The sequence below is a fragment of the Typha latifolia genome, chromosome 1, assembly GCF_019914945.1.
Source record: "Typha latifolia isolate L0001 chromosome 1, TyphaL0001v2, whole genome shotgun sequence".
In the NCBI taxonomy this organism is placed as follows: Eukaryota; Viridiplantae; Streptophyta; class Magnoliopsida; order Poales; family Typhaceae; genus Typha; species Typha latifolia.
Window position 1 is genome coordinate 22,084,799 of NC_133086.1, and position 11,740 is coordinate 22,096,538.

Below are 11,740 nucleotides of genomic sequence, written 5' to 3' on the forward strand. Positions count from 1 at the left end.
GGCCTTAACAAGCCTCTAGGAATACAAGTCCAAACACAAATTTTAAACATAGGCTAAGACCAACTAGAAATAACAGAATAAATAATACTAAAATAAGAAAATGAATCTGCTACTCCTCGATATCCGCGTCCTCCATAATCAGCTCTGAAATATTTCCACCGAAATGGCGGTGAGCATGGGGCCCAATAAGTAAAATCCAATAGTAATATAAAAATATAGTATTGCATGATAAATAGAAATGCAAACCCATAACATGTCAGGAAATGTGTACATTATGACTTTTAATAAGTTTCATCATTATAGCTCAATTTACATAAAAATCCACACAGAAACTAAGTCCCAATGACATGTCTCACAAAGCATCATAAAATCGAGGGGGACTAATCATCTAGCAGTATTATCGCCCATACATATCTGGCGACGCTACATATGACCGGTTGTCTATGGCCACTAGACTAAGGATCCCAGTCGTAGGCCCATCAACACCGCTCTAGTAAATCATCACACATAGCAGAATCATCACATATGGCAAGTAAGAGCACACAGCTCGATAGACGCCTTGACTCTTAACCCCGGGTTGAGTGGGTGAAAGGGCACTACATAGTTGGGACTTGACTAACAATGATACGTGCACGTGGTGCCATAATATCTATTATTTATTATAATATAATCATCAAAATAATATGTATTATAAACAATACATAAAGTCTATTATATATGTGCAATAAGTGATAAATAATGCAAGTAAGAATTGACATGTAATTAATGCAAGTATGAAATAACATGTAATTATTACAAGTAAGAAATGACATTTAATTAATGCAGGTAAGAAATGACATAAATATGTATTTTTAGTAGACTATTATAGGATTGTACTCGCCTGTGATATCTTTGGAATCTGTCTCACTCTCCTAATCAGTCGGCTCCTTCTAAATTTTGAGATCCTTTCCGCACAGTAATGAATCTAATAATTTATAAATAAAATAAACATAAAATTGATGAACTTATAAGACTAACTACCTTGTTGTATAAATTAAGTTTGATTTTCTAGGTCGGAATATATTATTTTGTATTAATTTTAAAAAATGATCATTTAGAGTCGTTCACATTTGCAAGTGTCGAAGATAATTGAAAGGACTAATAAATTCAAATACTTATTTTAATTGAAAGGACTAATAAAATAAATATAATATATGTAGCTAACAAAATTAAGAAAATAAAAGACTAAAAATAATTAGTCTATGGTCCAAAAGTTGGGCTGGGCTCAAGGCCCAGTCAGCATTATACTGAGGAAGTGGGCTGTGGGCCTACTCATAGTCCACAAGGCCAAAAAAAGGTGGCTAACTATAGGTGTGGGCTTTGGCCCACACTGTAGTTGCCCAGATTTCGGGTGGGCTGGGCTCTCAACCAATCCCTAGTTACAAGTGTGGGCTGCGGCCCACACTGTAACCCACAGGGTCGAGTGGACTGGGCTCACAAGCCCAGCCCATTGCTAGCTACGGGCGTAGGCCGCGGCCCACCCCATAGTCTACATAAGTCGGGTGGACCAGGCTCACGAGCCCAGTCCACTGCTGGCTACGGGCGTGGACTGCGGTCCACCCCGTAGCCAACACAAGTCGGGTGGACTGGACTCACGGGCCCGGTCCACTGCTGGCTACAGGCGTGGGCTACGGCCCACCCCGTAGCCAACACAACTAGTGGGCGTTTGATCAACCCCCACATAGTTCAATCTTTAGAGCAGGCCTGCTGCTGGTGATCCCCGTCGTCGGCAGCCTAGCTCTAGCAACTCCTCCCCAAGTCAACGAGGTCGATTTGGGTGCATGAGAGTTTTGAACCACCGGCCAGTGCGGCCGATGGGTGAGAATTGAGGAACTCCATGGCCGACGGCCATGGAGCTTCCCAATTCAGCGCAAGATGGGCTTAAAGCCCTCATCTCGAGTACCCACCTCTTCAATGTGAAGAGGTGAGTCAGTCGAGGCTGACGAGCGAGGCCACCACTGCCGGTGGTGGCCGCCTGTGCCTAAGTAACCCAGCAGTGGGAGGCGACATAGCATCGCCTCTCTCGCGCCCCATGGGTACCCAAAATTAAACTAAAGAGGGGATGGACGATAACCTGAAAATTGAGATAAGGGGGTTTTGGTTGGCTGCTGGCGCTCCGGTGATTCGCTGTCCGCGACGAAGGCTTCGGTAGCTCGGAGGAGAAGAGAGAGGGGGTGAAAGAGCGAGAGAGAGAGAGAGATGTTGCAAAAAGTGGAAAACCTCGAGGGGAAAGGGATTTAAATAGGGGTGAGGAGGAGAGGGAAGCGGTGTGGAGTTAGCTCCACTCCGGCACACTTTTCTCCCACCTCTTGCAACCAACTGCGAGAGGTGGGGGGGAAGGAAGAAGAAGTCAGCGCACGCGCTTGGCGCGTGCGCTGCGGTTAGAGTGCACGAGCATGGCGTGTGCGCTAACTAAATGTATTATTAATTTTTTTTTTTATGGGTGTTACAGATATATCCAAAGACTTTCTTGCTTAGTGTGTTGCCTTCTTATCTTTGAAATATCAAATCTTTTGACACTTATAGTAGCTGCACAATTTGGCCATCTCATTAATGAGGGACATTCAAGCTTTACAATATTGCCATCCTTATATGTATCAGATAAACAATTACAGTAAAAAAAAATGAGTTTCAATAAAGAAAATTTTATTCTGCAATCTGCAGTTTTGCATTCCTTGTAGAATTTCAAATCGAAGGCTTTCTGAATGGCATCAGACCTCTAGTTTGTAAATGTCTGTTGTGGGCACTTTACTTCTCATTTACAGACGGCAACAATTCTCGCAAGGTTTTCACAGCATGGTCAACGGCATACACAATCATCTTCTTCACCTGTAAAATAAGACTAGTTTGAGATTAGAGACCAAATTGCAACAATAAGAAAGATGGAGAAATTAACTGTTCCAATAGCATAAGTGTATCATTTATTGATAACCAATTCGTCAAAACAACTCAGGATAAACTTATAGCTCTCTTATGCAACAAATTTGCCAACATAAGACATGCTTAAGCCATTTTACCTTAGTGTAAATCAAAATTTAGAGCAAGCACAAGAGATCTCTTACAAAAATTGCAATAGGAAAAGTTTAACAGTGGGCATGAAATGGCTGATTTATTAAGAAGACAAGCTAATGGAAACAGATCATGTGGAACTAGTAGCTTACCTAATCTTCCTAGTATAATGCTATGGTGTTTATTAAGAGAGTAGCTCAAGGTTTGAAAAATCAAGATTAGCCTCTCAAAAAATATGATATATATCGATCGTATTGACAGCTCGAATTGGATTGAACTATTTTTTAATTATATAAAAATTATAAATATTATTTAAAAATATAGAAAAAAAAAATTAATTTAAAAATAATAATAAAAAGAAAAAAAAATAATTACTCATATATGAAGCCTAAAACCTAAAAGAGTACTAAATTACTCAAAACTGCTGTAATGAAGAAGAAGAAGAAGAAGAAGAAGAAGAAGAAGAAGAAGAAGAGGGAGAGAGAGAGTGAAAAAAACAAAAAGAAAAAAATGAGCACAGTGAAGAAGAGAGAAGAAAAAAATTGCTGCGAAGAAATAAGAAAAGAGAGAGATATAAATAAAATAAAAAATCACATATCCAAAGTCGCCAGAGTTTGGTCTGCATCACTAGAGTTGGATCTGCATTGCTTGAGTTTATCAAAGCTGAATCTTGGAGAGAGAGAGAGGAGGAATTTGGATCTGGATCAGCTAGGATCAGGGATCAGTCAATCCCACCCGACCCCAATTAATTGATTGGGATAGGGTTTGGGTCGGGATCAGCTGATACTTCGAACTAATGTCTAGCTGTCACCTAACTAGGAAAATTTTGTTTTCCTTTTTAGTAGAGCTCACTAGACACAGTATTCAACAAATTGGATTGACTCGATGACAACAATCACTTACACCTGCAGCCACATGAATGCCCACCATAACTTGGTGACAATCTGTTTTGGTTTCCCTATACTTGAGTAACTTAGCTGAAAATAGAAAACAATGACTCAGTAAGTGATACCTCTAGTTTGTCCTCTTTTGCCCTGTGATTTGTAGGAAGCAACCGAAACTCCTCGGTCAAGCGGATGCACTCTTTAACATTCTCTGGGGAAACAAAGTCAAGAGCAACCTTGGTACACGACTGTAAATAAGAAATATTCAGATTTAGAGAAATAGAGATGGAATCTTGTATAAGGAGTCGATAATAGAGGATATTTTCTTATTGCATCAGAAGTTCAAAAATATAATTTGGCTGTGATAAACCAAGGTTTGTGCACCTTAAGATTCCTCACTTGATGGGGGCACCCAGCAGGTATGAAGACTGCCTCTCCAAGTCTTTGTACAAATGTCCATGGCTCGACTCCTATAAAGCATACTAACAGTTTCAGATATATGTGGAAGGAAACAGAAAATGGAGCCCATTTATTGATATACAACTTGAATAACTGACCAAATTCTTCCTTGAGCTTCCTTTTATGTTCCTTGGTTAAGTAAAATGTCTCATCATGAACTGCATTAAATACCTAAATCAGAGCATTAAATCATCAGTTAATAAATATAGCATGTTATAGATCAAGTAAAAAGGCACCTAATATGCATTTGAGGATTATATCCACCAACCTGTTCAACTGGAGAACAATAAATATGCCTGAATATTTTTGAATATTTTTGAAGGAATGATTTTAAGGCTGGAACATCATCTCTTCGGAAGATATCCCACAAGGCACCTCCTGTGTCAAGTGAATTCTTTGCCTCGTAGCCTTTAATTGTATTCTCAGGTAACCACATGCCATCCTTCTGTTCTCCATCATCGAGATATTTTTCAGTTCCTTCAATTTGGACATTTTGATTGTGCTCCCTTTCATCTTGTTGTTTGTGCTTTCTTTTCAAGTTTTTAATTGCAGACTCTTGTTCAGAAGAAACCACAACTTCAGCAGTATGCATTAGCACATTCACCTAACAGAAGATGAATAGATTATATATCACTGAAGAATTTTAAGCTATAAATAGTCCATACGGTGTAATATGCAATCCTAACATTGGAACTTATTGAGAAAAATAGAGATTTCCTATGACATCAATAGCTTTCTCGTGTCAGGATGAAGTTGTAATATGAGCTGCAATTCTGCATGGCTATATTTGCCACATTTGCTGAGATACTACATTCAGGGTTTGCCAAATTAGCCAATTATACAAACATGGTTGAAAAGTGATAGGGTTTGCATATGTATCTGAAGGCTACTAATATGAACATGTAATATGATGCTTCTTGTTACGACATGGTTCTTGTAACAATAAAAGTTTCCAGCTGCTGCAGAAATTAATAGCCACTAGTGGGTTATTAAAGATGAATATGAACTTTGACATATTAGTCTATCAGCCTGCAAATACTAGAAGAAAATCATAATTTAGTTTGCTAAAGTAAACTCACCGCATCAGATACATCACAATGAATCTTGGTAACAGAATCTCCCCTTCCAAGCTCTTCTGCAGTGCCATAAGCAATGTATGATTTTGGTCCCATATCAAGCTTTAAGATATCGCTAGGAAGAGTTGCAGCAACATTCAGTGGGCCAGAGTTTGGATTTGTGTAAAGCTGAAAAGGCAATGCATTTATGTATTCATCCCCGTGGCATGGCAAAAACTCTTCAAAGTGGTTGGAGGTAGGCCAATCCTTCAATTTAAGCATTTCAGGCCAAAGATTTGGATACATTCGACCTTCCTTGTATCCCTTGAAAAACGCACGAGTTTCAATCTCGACCTACAATATAGTAATATTCAACCAGGTATATACTTATATATATTGTGCACTGAATAAACTCAACAAATTATGTTAATTATGATCTCTTCTTTTAGTCAGTAGAAGGCATCCTAGATCATATTGGTGTGTCAGATCATCCAAAGTCCAAACATGCACATACAGTAACTTAGTCATTACTAGCATATATACATATTGCTCATGCATGCTAATGGACTCGGAAACCAAGAAAAACTAGAAAAGGATACACAGAGCAAAAACTATAATGTGTCACTTTTACACAGAGTAATAGTGTAAATCTGTTGTCAAAAAACAAAAAATTGGTAAACATGCTAACCTCGCAGCAAGCCAGACAATCAATAGCCTTAACATGCAGTAAATCAGAACCCTCTCTAGCATCACTTATGGCAGCCCACATATGTTCTGGCACCCAGCTCAAATGTGACATTTTCTTGAGTACCCCTCGAACAATTACTGGTTCTCCCTTCACCCAGTGCCTCTGAAAGTGCTTCAGTTCCTCTTGAGTTCCACTTGATGATGGACAGTACAAGTAGTTGTCATCTGAATTCTCTCTGGAAGCAGCTTTCCTTGAATTACCATTTGTGGTGCATGAGCAAGTACCCATTTCTGTCGTTGAGAGGTCAAGTGGTTGTAAATCTCCTTCAATTCCAGCTAGGATTTGGGCATGATTTTCCAGATCAGATATCCGATTTTCAGGAAGTATATGCTTCAACTTGAGAAGAGAATGACCACAACCACCAAGTTCCGTTGGAGGGCAAGGAATGCTGCCACTAGGATTAACCTTCCACTTAGCAAGTTGAGACTGATGATCAGATAAGTTCCTGTCTTCTTGATGAGTTGTATCTGATAATGGATCCCCACCATGTATATAGTCCGTACCTTTATTTGGGTAATAACATACCACTTCCTTACAAGAACCTTGAAGGTTGTTTTTACGAATCTCCTTACAACAACTAAGGCATAGTTCATATGAACAATTCGGACAGCTTCTGTGAAGGTCAACAATGGAAGTTCTACAGTTGTTACTGAATCAAGTCAAAAATGGAAAAGAAGTTACTTCCAAGAGAAGAAATTCATTAGCTCATCAAGCAGACAGCATATGAGATCCAAGAATTTATGCTAGAAGAGGATTCGTACCAAAATATCCTTTCATCATTTCGACAAACTGTTTGTTCCAGCACCAGTTTAGCTGATGACAATCCTGTTTAGAGATGAACTGGAAATTATTACTCAGTAAAGCAGATACATTGTCTTCCCAGAGCTGCACAGGAAGCATCTCATTACCTTGAATATTGGCCTCAATCTTTCTCTCATCCAATTGTTTTTGGTTCAGTTGTTTTAGACAAGGCAGTAGATGGTGCAACAAGTATCTGGCACACTTACTCTTTTCGTCCTTATCCATCTTCCTAATTGAACTCTGTAGGCCATGCAGAAGAGGTATAAGGTTATATCCACTAGTGAAATTTTTAGGAAACATAATTTCTATTGAATAATTTTGTTCTCAGAGAACATGAGGATGCAAATAATGATTCCCTACTGCAAATTCATAGGCAACAACCACTTTTATAGTGTTATTTTTTTTTCTGTATATATTATTTAAGTTCCTAATTTGTTGCTTTATATTACATTTACAGTTCATGAATCATGAATGTACGAGTTTCTGGACTCCACTATTTTACTACTGAGTTCATCTGCTTGAATGAGATTGCCTTTCCTATCCAATTAAATAAATGTTGAAGTCTTGAAGAATAGGACTAGACAAGTATGAAGTAGAGAATTGATGATGAAAACTTGAAAAATTCTCCACCTTGGATTCATGGAGATTGCAACAGCATGTAACACAATTACATCTTTTTCGGCAAAATGGACAAGCCTTTTCAATCATCTCCTTTGACATCCCCTGATAACTGCATGTTCAATGATATCCAAGAACACTTATTACAATTCAAAGAGGCAAGCAATTTGGGTTGTCTGCTAATTGATACTATGAACTTGAGGTAGAAAAACAGAAGAAATGTATGCATTATTACCTTTCATCGATGCAAGAACTGCAGTACCCTCGCTTATTACAGCTTGAGCACTTGATCACCAATCCCCCAGACTTGTCCTTCCTACATTGATGCCGCCTTCTTCTCCAACGCTACCAAACCATAATTCAGCAAACATTAAATTCAAAAAACGAAATTTGATCAAAAGAAACTATTACTCCCAATAGAATCAACAAAGCCAAAAATAATTGTGTGATTTACTCACATAAGTATTCGTTCCTTTCTTCAAAAGATCTTCTTTTTTCGCGGCGAAACTCCTTTTCTTCCTCGGTATCTCCATCGAAGGAAAACAAGATAACCGAGAGCAAGAAACCTCCTCCTCACCACGGCCACCATTAGCTCGAACACGAGATCCAGAAAAAAAACTACTAGAATTATAAAGAGAAGACAAGAACGCATCTTTTTTCCTCCCATTATTCTCAAGTACCTTCCTCCTCTTATTGCTCTTTCTTGGCCTTTTGGATTCCACCTCCATGCTCCACTCGTCGTTCTCTTCTTCCTCCTCTTCCCCCGAATCGGAAGAGAATTCCGGTTGAAACTAACTGAAATCGGCGATGGATTCCTCTCTCAGCCGTGACGGCGTCTTCTCCGACTTCGCCATCGCGATCGGTATTCCCCCGCTTTGATCTCGATGATTCGGAGATATATATAAGAAGAGATTAGGAAATTATAAAAAACACCCAACCCTTATTATTAGTAATTATTATTATTACCCTACCAGAATGAAAACAAATAGGATCATAATTTTTGGACAGAGGATCGGATCTTAAACGAATATTAATTAAATTTAAAAAATATATAATATTTTATTTAGATATAATTAACATAAAAATATTAAGAGTTTTACAATAAATAAATTTTTTGTATGTTAAATATGTAAAATTAGAAAAATTAATCTCTATAAATAATGTATAACATATTATTAGTAATACTATTAATATTTACTATTTAAATAAGCAAATTAAAATTATAAATCATTCAAAAAAATATGCTGATAAACGAATATTCATATCCGAATCTGAAAAAATATGCTAGCTCCGGTGGGCTCGTCGGCGCCGCAACCGCAGCACCGACGTCCCCACCGCAGCCGCAACGCCGACATCCCCACCGCCTCTCTCTCTTTTCCCCTTTATAGTCCTCTCTCTCTCTCCCTTTCTCCCGTTCACACTCGAGCTTGGGCTCATCAGAGCCGAGCTGCCGGCGAGAGGCCGGCCGCTGGCTAGCCAGCAACGGCCGGTGCCCTCCTCGTCGGCTCGAGTCCGCACTTCCCTCCCCTCCTCTCTTTCTTCTCTTCTCTTCTCTTCTCTTATTCTTCTTCTTTCTTCTTTCTTCTTCCTTTCTTCTTCTTCTTCCTTTCTTCTTCTTCTTCCTCAGCTGTTTCTTCTCTTCTTTGTTTTCTGCAACAATGCTAGGCTCGACCCAGCACTCTAGCAGGCCAATGTTGGACCAAGCCCAACACTAGTGTAACAATCCTTATTTTTATTATTTATTTATTTAGATATTTCTTTCTTAATTAATACAAATAGATTTAGACATTAATTATTGGATAATAATATATATTCATCAATATGATTATTGTTGATTATAATTAATCAATGATTAATTAGGTTATAAACTATTACGTATAAATATAGGTAATACCAATATTTATTTATTTAGTTACTTATATGTCTAGTAGTTTAATATATAGATTTTTAAATAATAATTATTAGATTTATATTCTAATACTCTTATGATATATATTTTAAGTAATTCTATTAATTTATTATATATTATTATTCTACAACAAATAAAATACTAAGCTTATTTAGTTATTTAGTTATTTAGTTATTATTTTATCGAGTAAAGACTGCATTGTCCCTAATTAATCAAGATAGTGTATGAATTATAAAATTAATTATAATTAGACCTAGTCTATACTTATAATTATTTAGCCTTTTATTTTATTTTATTTTATAATTATATATTTAGAAATACTCTCATATAAAAGGAAACATACTTCTTCTCCTTATGTTATAACTAACATTTTATAATAATAATATAATTATAGTATTTGAATCATATCTATAATATATACCTAGTTATGTAATAAAAAATAAAGAGAAGTGATTCTAAACCTAATAAGCATTTATATTCTAATTGAATTAATTCTAATTAAATAAACAGCTAACATCATACTACTTAAATATTTTCAGATCCCGAACCCCCTTATGTGAGACCCTGTGAACCTTGGCGATGAGTTGATGTTTGACTAACGGACGTGAGAGATACATGGTTTGTGTCTTCTGATCAGATAGTGGGTAGTCTTATCTCTTAGACGTCTTTCTCAAATTAGGATATATTATATCTTATGTACATGCATGTTTTGGCCTCCAGCATGATTATATAACTTTATCTAGAGATGATTTCAGTCAAGCATATTTTATCATACATTTAATTAGGCTAATCTAAGATATTAGTACATTGGTGATATATAGAGATGATTATAATATTATAGTTTTATATCGGGATGATCTCTATTATGAGTATGCGTGTGATAGACTAGCAAAAGTATACTTGTGTTAGATATATGGTTAGAGTCGGCATTGCATCATTTTTCTCTTGGCTTCTTTACCACCTAAATTCCTGAGTTACATGATCTCTTGCAGTATTGAATGTATACATATGATTTATCATGTATAGGAAGTCATAAAAGTACATGTGTATGTGATGTGATGTGATATGATGTGATGGCTGGAATGGTATTTAGTCCGGACTGATACTAGACATACTCTTAGCGTATGACAGAGTATGGTGATGGCTGATGGTTGTACTCTTAATGTATGACAGGGTACAACTATCATCGATATACTCTTAGCGTATGGCATGGTATGATTACTTTCTTCTGAGATACCCTTAGCGTATGGCAGAGTATGATTTATCTACAGAGATACTCTTAGCGTATGACAGGATATGCTCTAAGCTTGTGACATGATGTGTATCAAGTTTGGGGCCGGGTACCGTAGTCCAGCATGGTGGATGATATTCAGAGTTGAGACAGATGATTGTGATAATGAGAGATATGTGGATTATATATGCTTCTGACATATACAATTATCTAGTGGTTGGCATGCATCATGCATCATCATTGATATGACTAGTATCATTGGATCATAATTGTTATACATGATATGGTGTTATATTCGGTGATATTATATGATAATTTCATCATGTTATATATTTTTCATTGAGGATATAATATGCCATTCATGAGAATTGATTTCATTCATATATATGTCATTGATGATACATATATATATGCTCATACATGGCATCATGTTGCTTTCTGATTCATATTATTCATTACATGATTTACTCTCTATTTGGCATCATTGATTCGGGGTAAGGTTTATTCACTGAGCCTTTTGCTCATAACTTTCTTTATTTCTTTTCTAACCCCCCCAGATATGTGGTACGTGATAGCGACTTGAAATACCTTGAGAAGATATTTTAGAGCGATGATGAAGTGAGTTATAGATGCGAGATGATATAGATGATAGTTTATATAGGAATCGAGTTGTACCAGTACTTGATATTTGTACTATTTTGTATTAAATGATGATTTGTATAATACAGGTCGAATCATAGTGTACTCTTGTATTAGTCATTTTAGTTGTATCTTGATGATTTGTTGTGGCATGTGTGGATCCTACCAAATTATGTAGTGGTCTAATGTATACTATTGTGTTAACATATTTATTTAGTTAATAGTATGATTTATTTAGTGATGGATTATTTGATTATGGATAAGTTAGCAGGTTTTATTTGGTGATGTCATGATTATATGTCGCGTGTGCCACGTGTGTCGTGTGAGCACGTACGTACCCATGCCGAG

At 36.9% G+C, this 11,740-nt stretch overlaps 1 protein-coding gene across 3 annotated transcripts; it reads right to left on the bottom strand.

Moving 5' to 3' along the window:
* Positions 1 to 2,565: 2,565 nt before the first annotated feature.
* LOC140780533 (lysine-specific demethylase JMJ26) lies at positions 2,566 to 8,485 on the bottom strand. 3 transcript variants are annotated; one of them, XM_073126158.1, is made up of 13 exons: positions 8,294 to 8,485; positions 8,072 to 8,231; positions 7,849 to 7,958; positions 7,626 to 7,725; positions 7,103 to 7,235; positions 6,956 to 7,019; positions 6,135 to 6,843; positions 5,471 to 5,800; positions 4,660 to 4,995; positions 4,490 to 4,562; positions 4,317 to 4,402; positions 4,061 to 4,180; positions 2,566 to 2,868 (listed from the first exon to the last, which is right to left on the bottom strand). In XM_073126158.1, the coding sequence occupies exons 2-13, from the start codon at positions 8,144 to 8,146 to the stop codon at positions 2,788 to 2,790; spliced, it is 2,217 nt and encodes a 738-aa protein (XP_072982259.1). In that variant the 5' UTR covers positions 8,147 to 8,231; positions 8,294 to 8,485; the 3' UTR covers positions 2,566 to 2,787. The 3 variants fall into 3 exon arrangements, with proteins under 3 accessions (XP_072982259.1, XP_072982258.1, XP_072982257.1); XM_073126157.1 differs by having other exon boundaries at positions 5,471 to 5,770; positions 8,072 to 8,485; XM_073126156.1 differs by having other exon boundaries at positions 8,072 to 8,485.
* Positions 8,486 to 11,740: the final 3,255 nt, after the last annotated feature.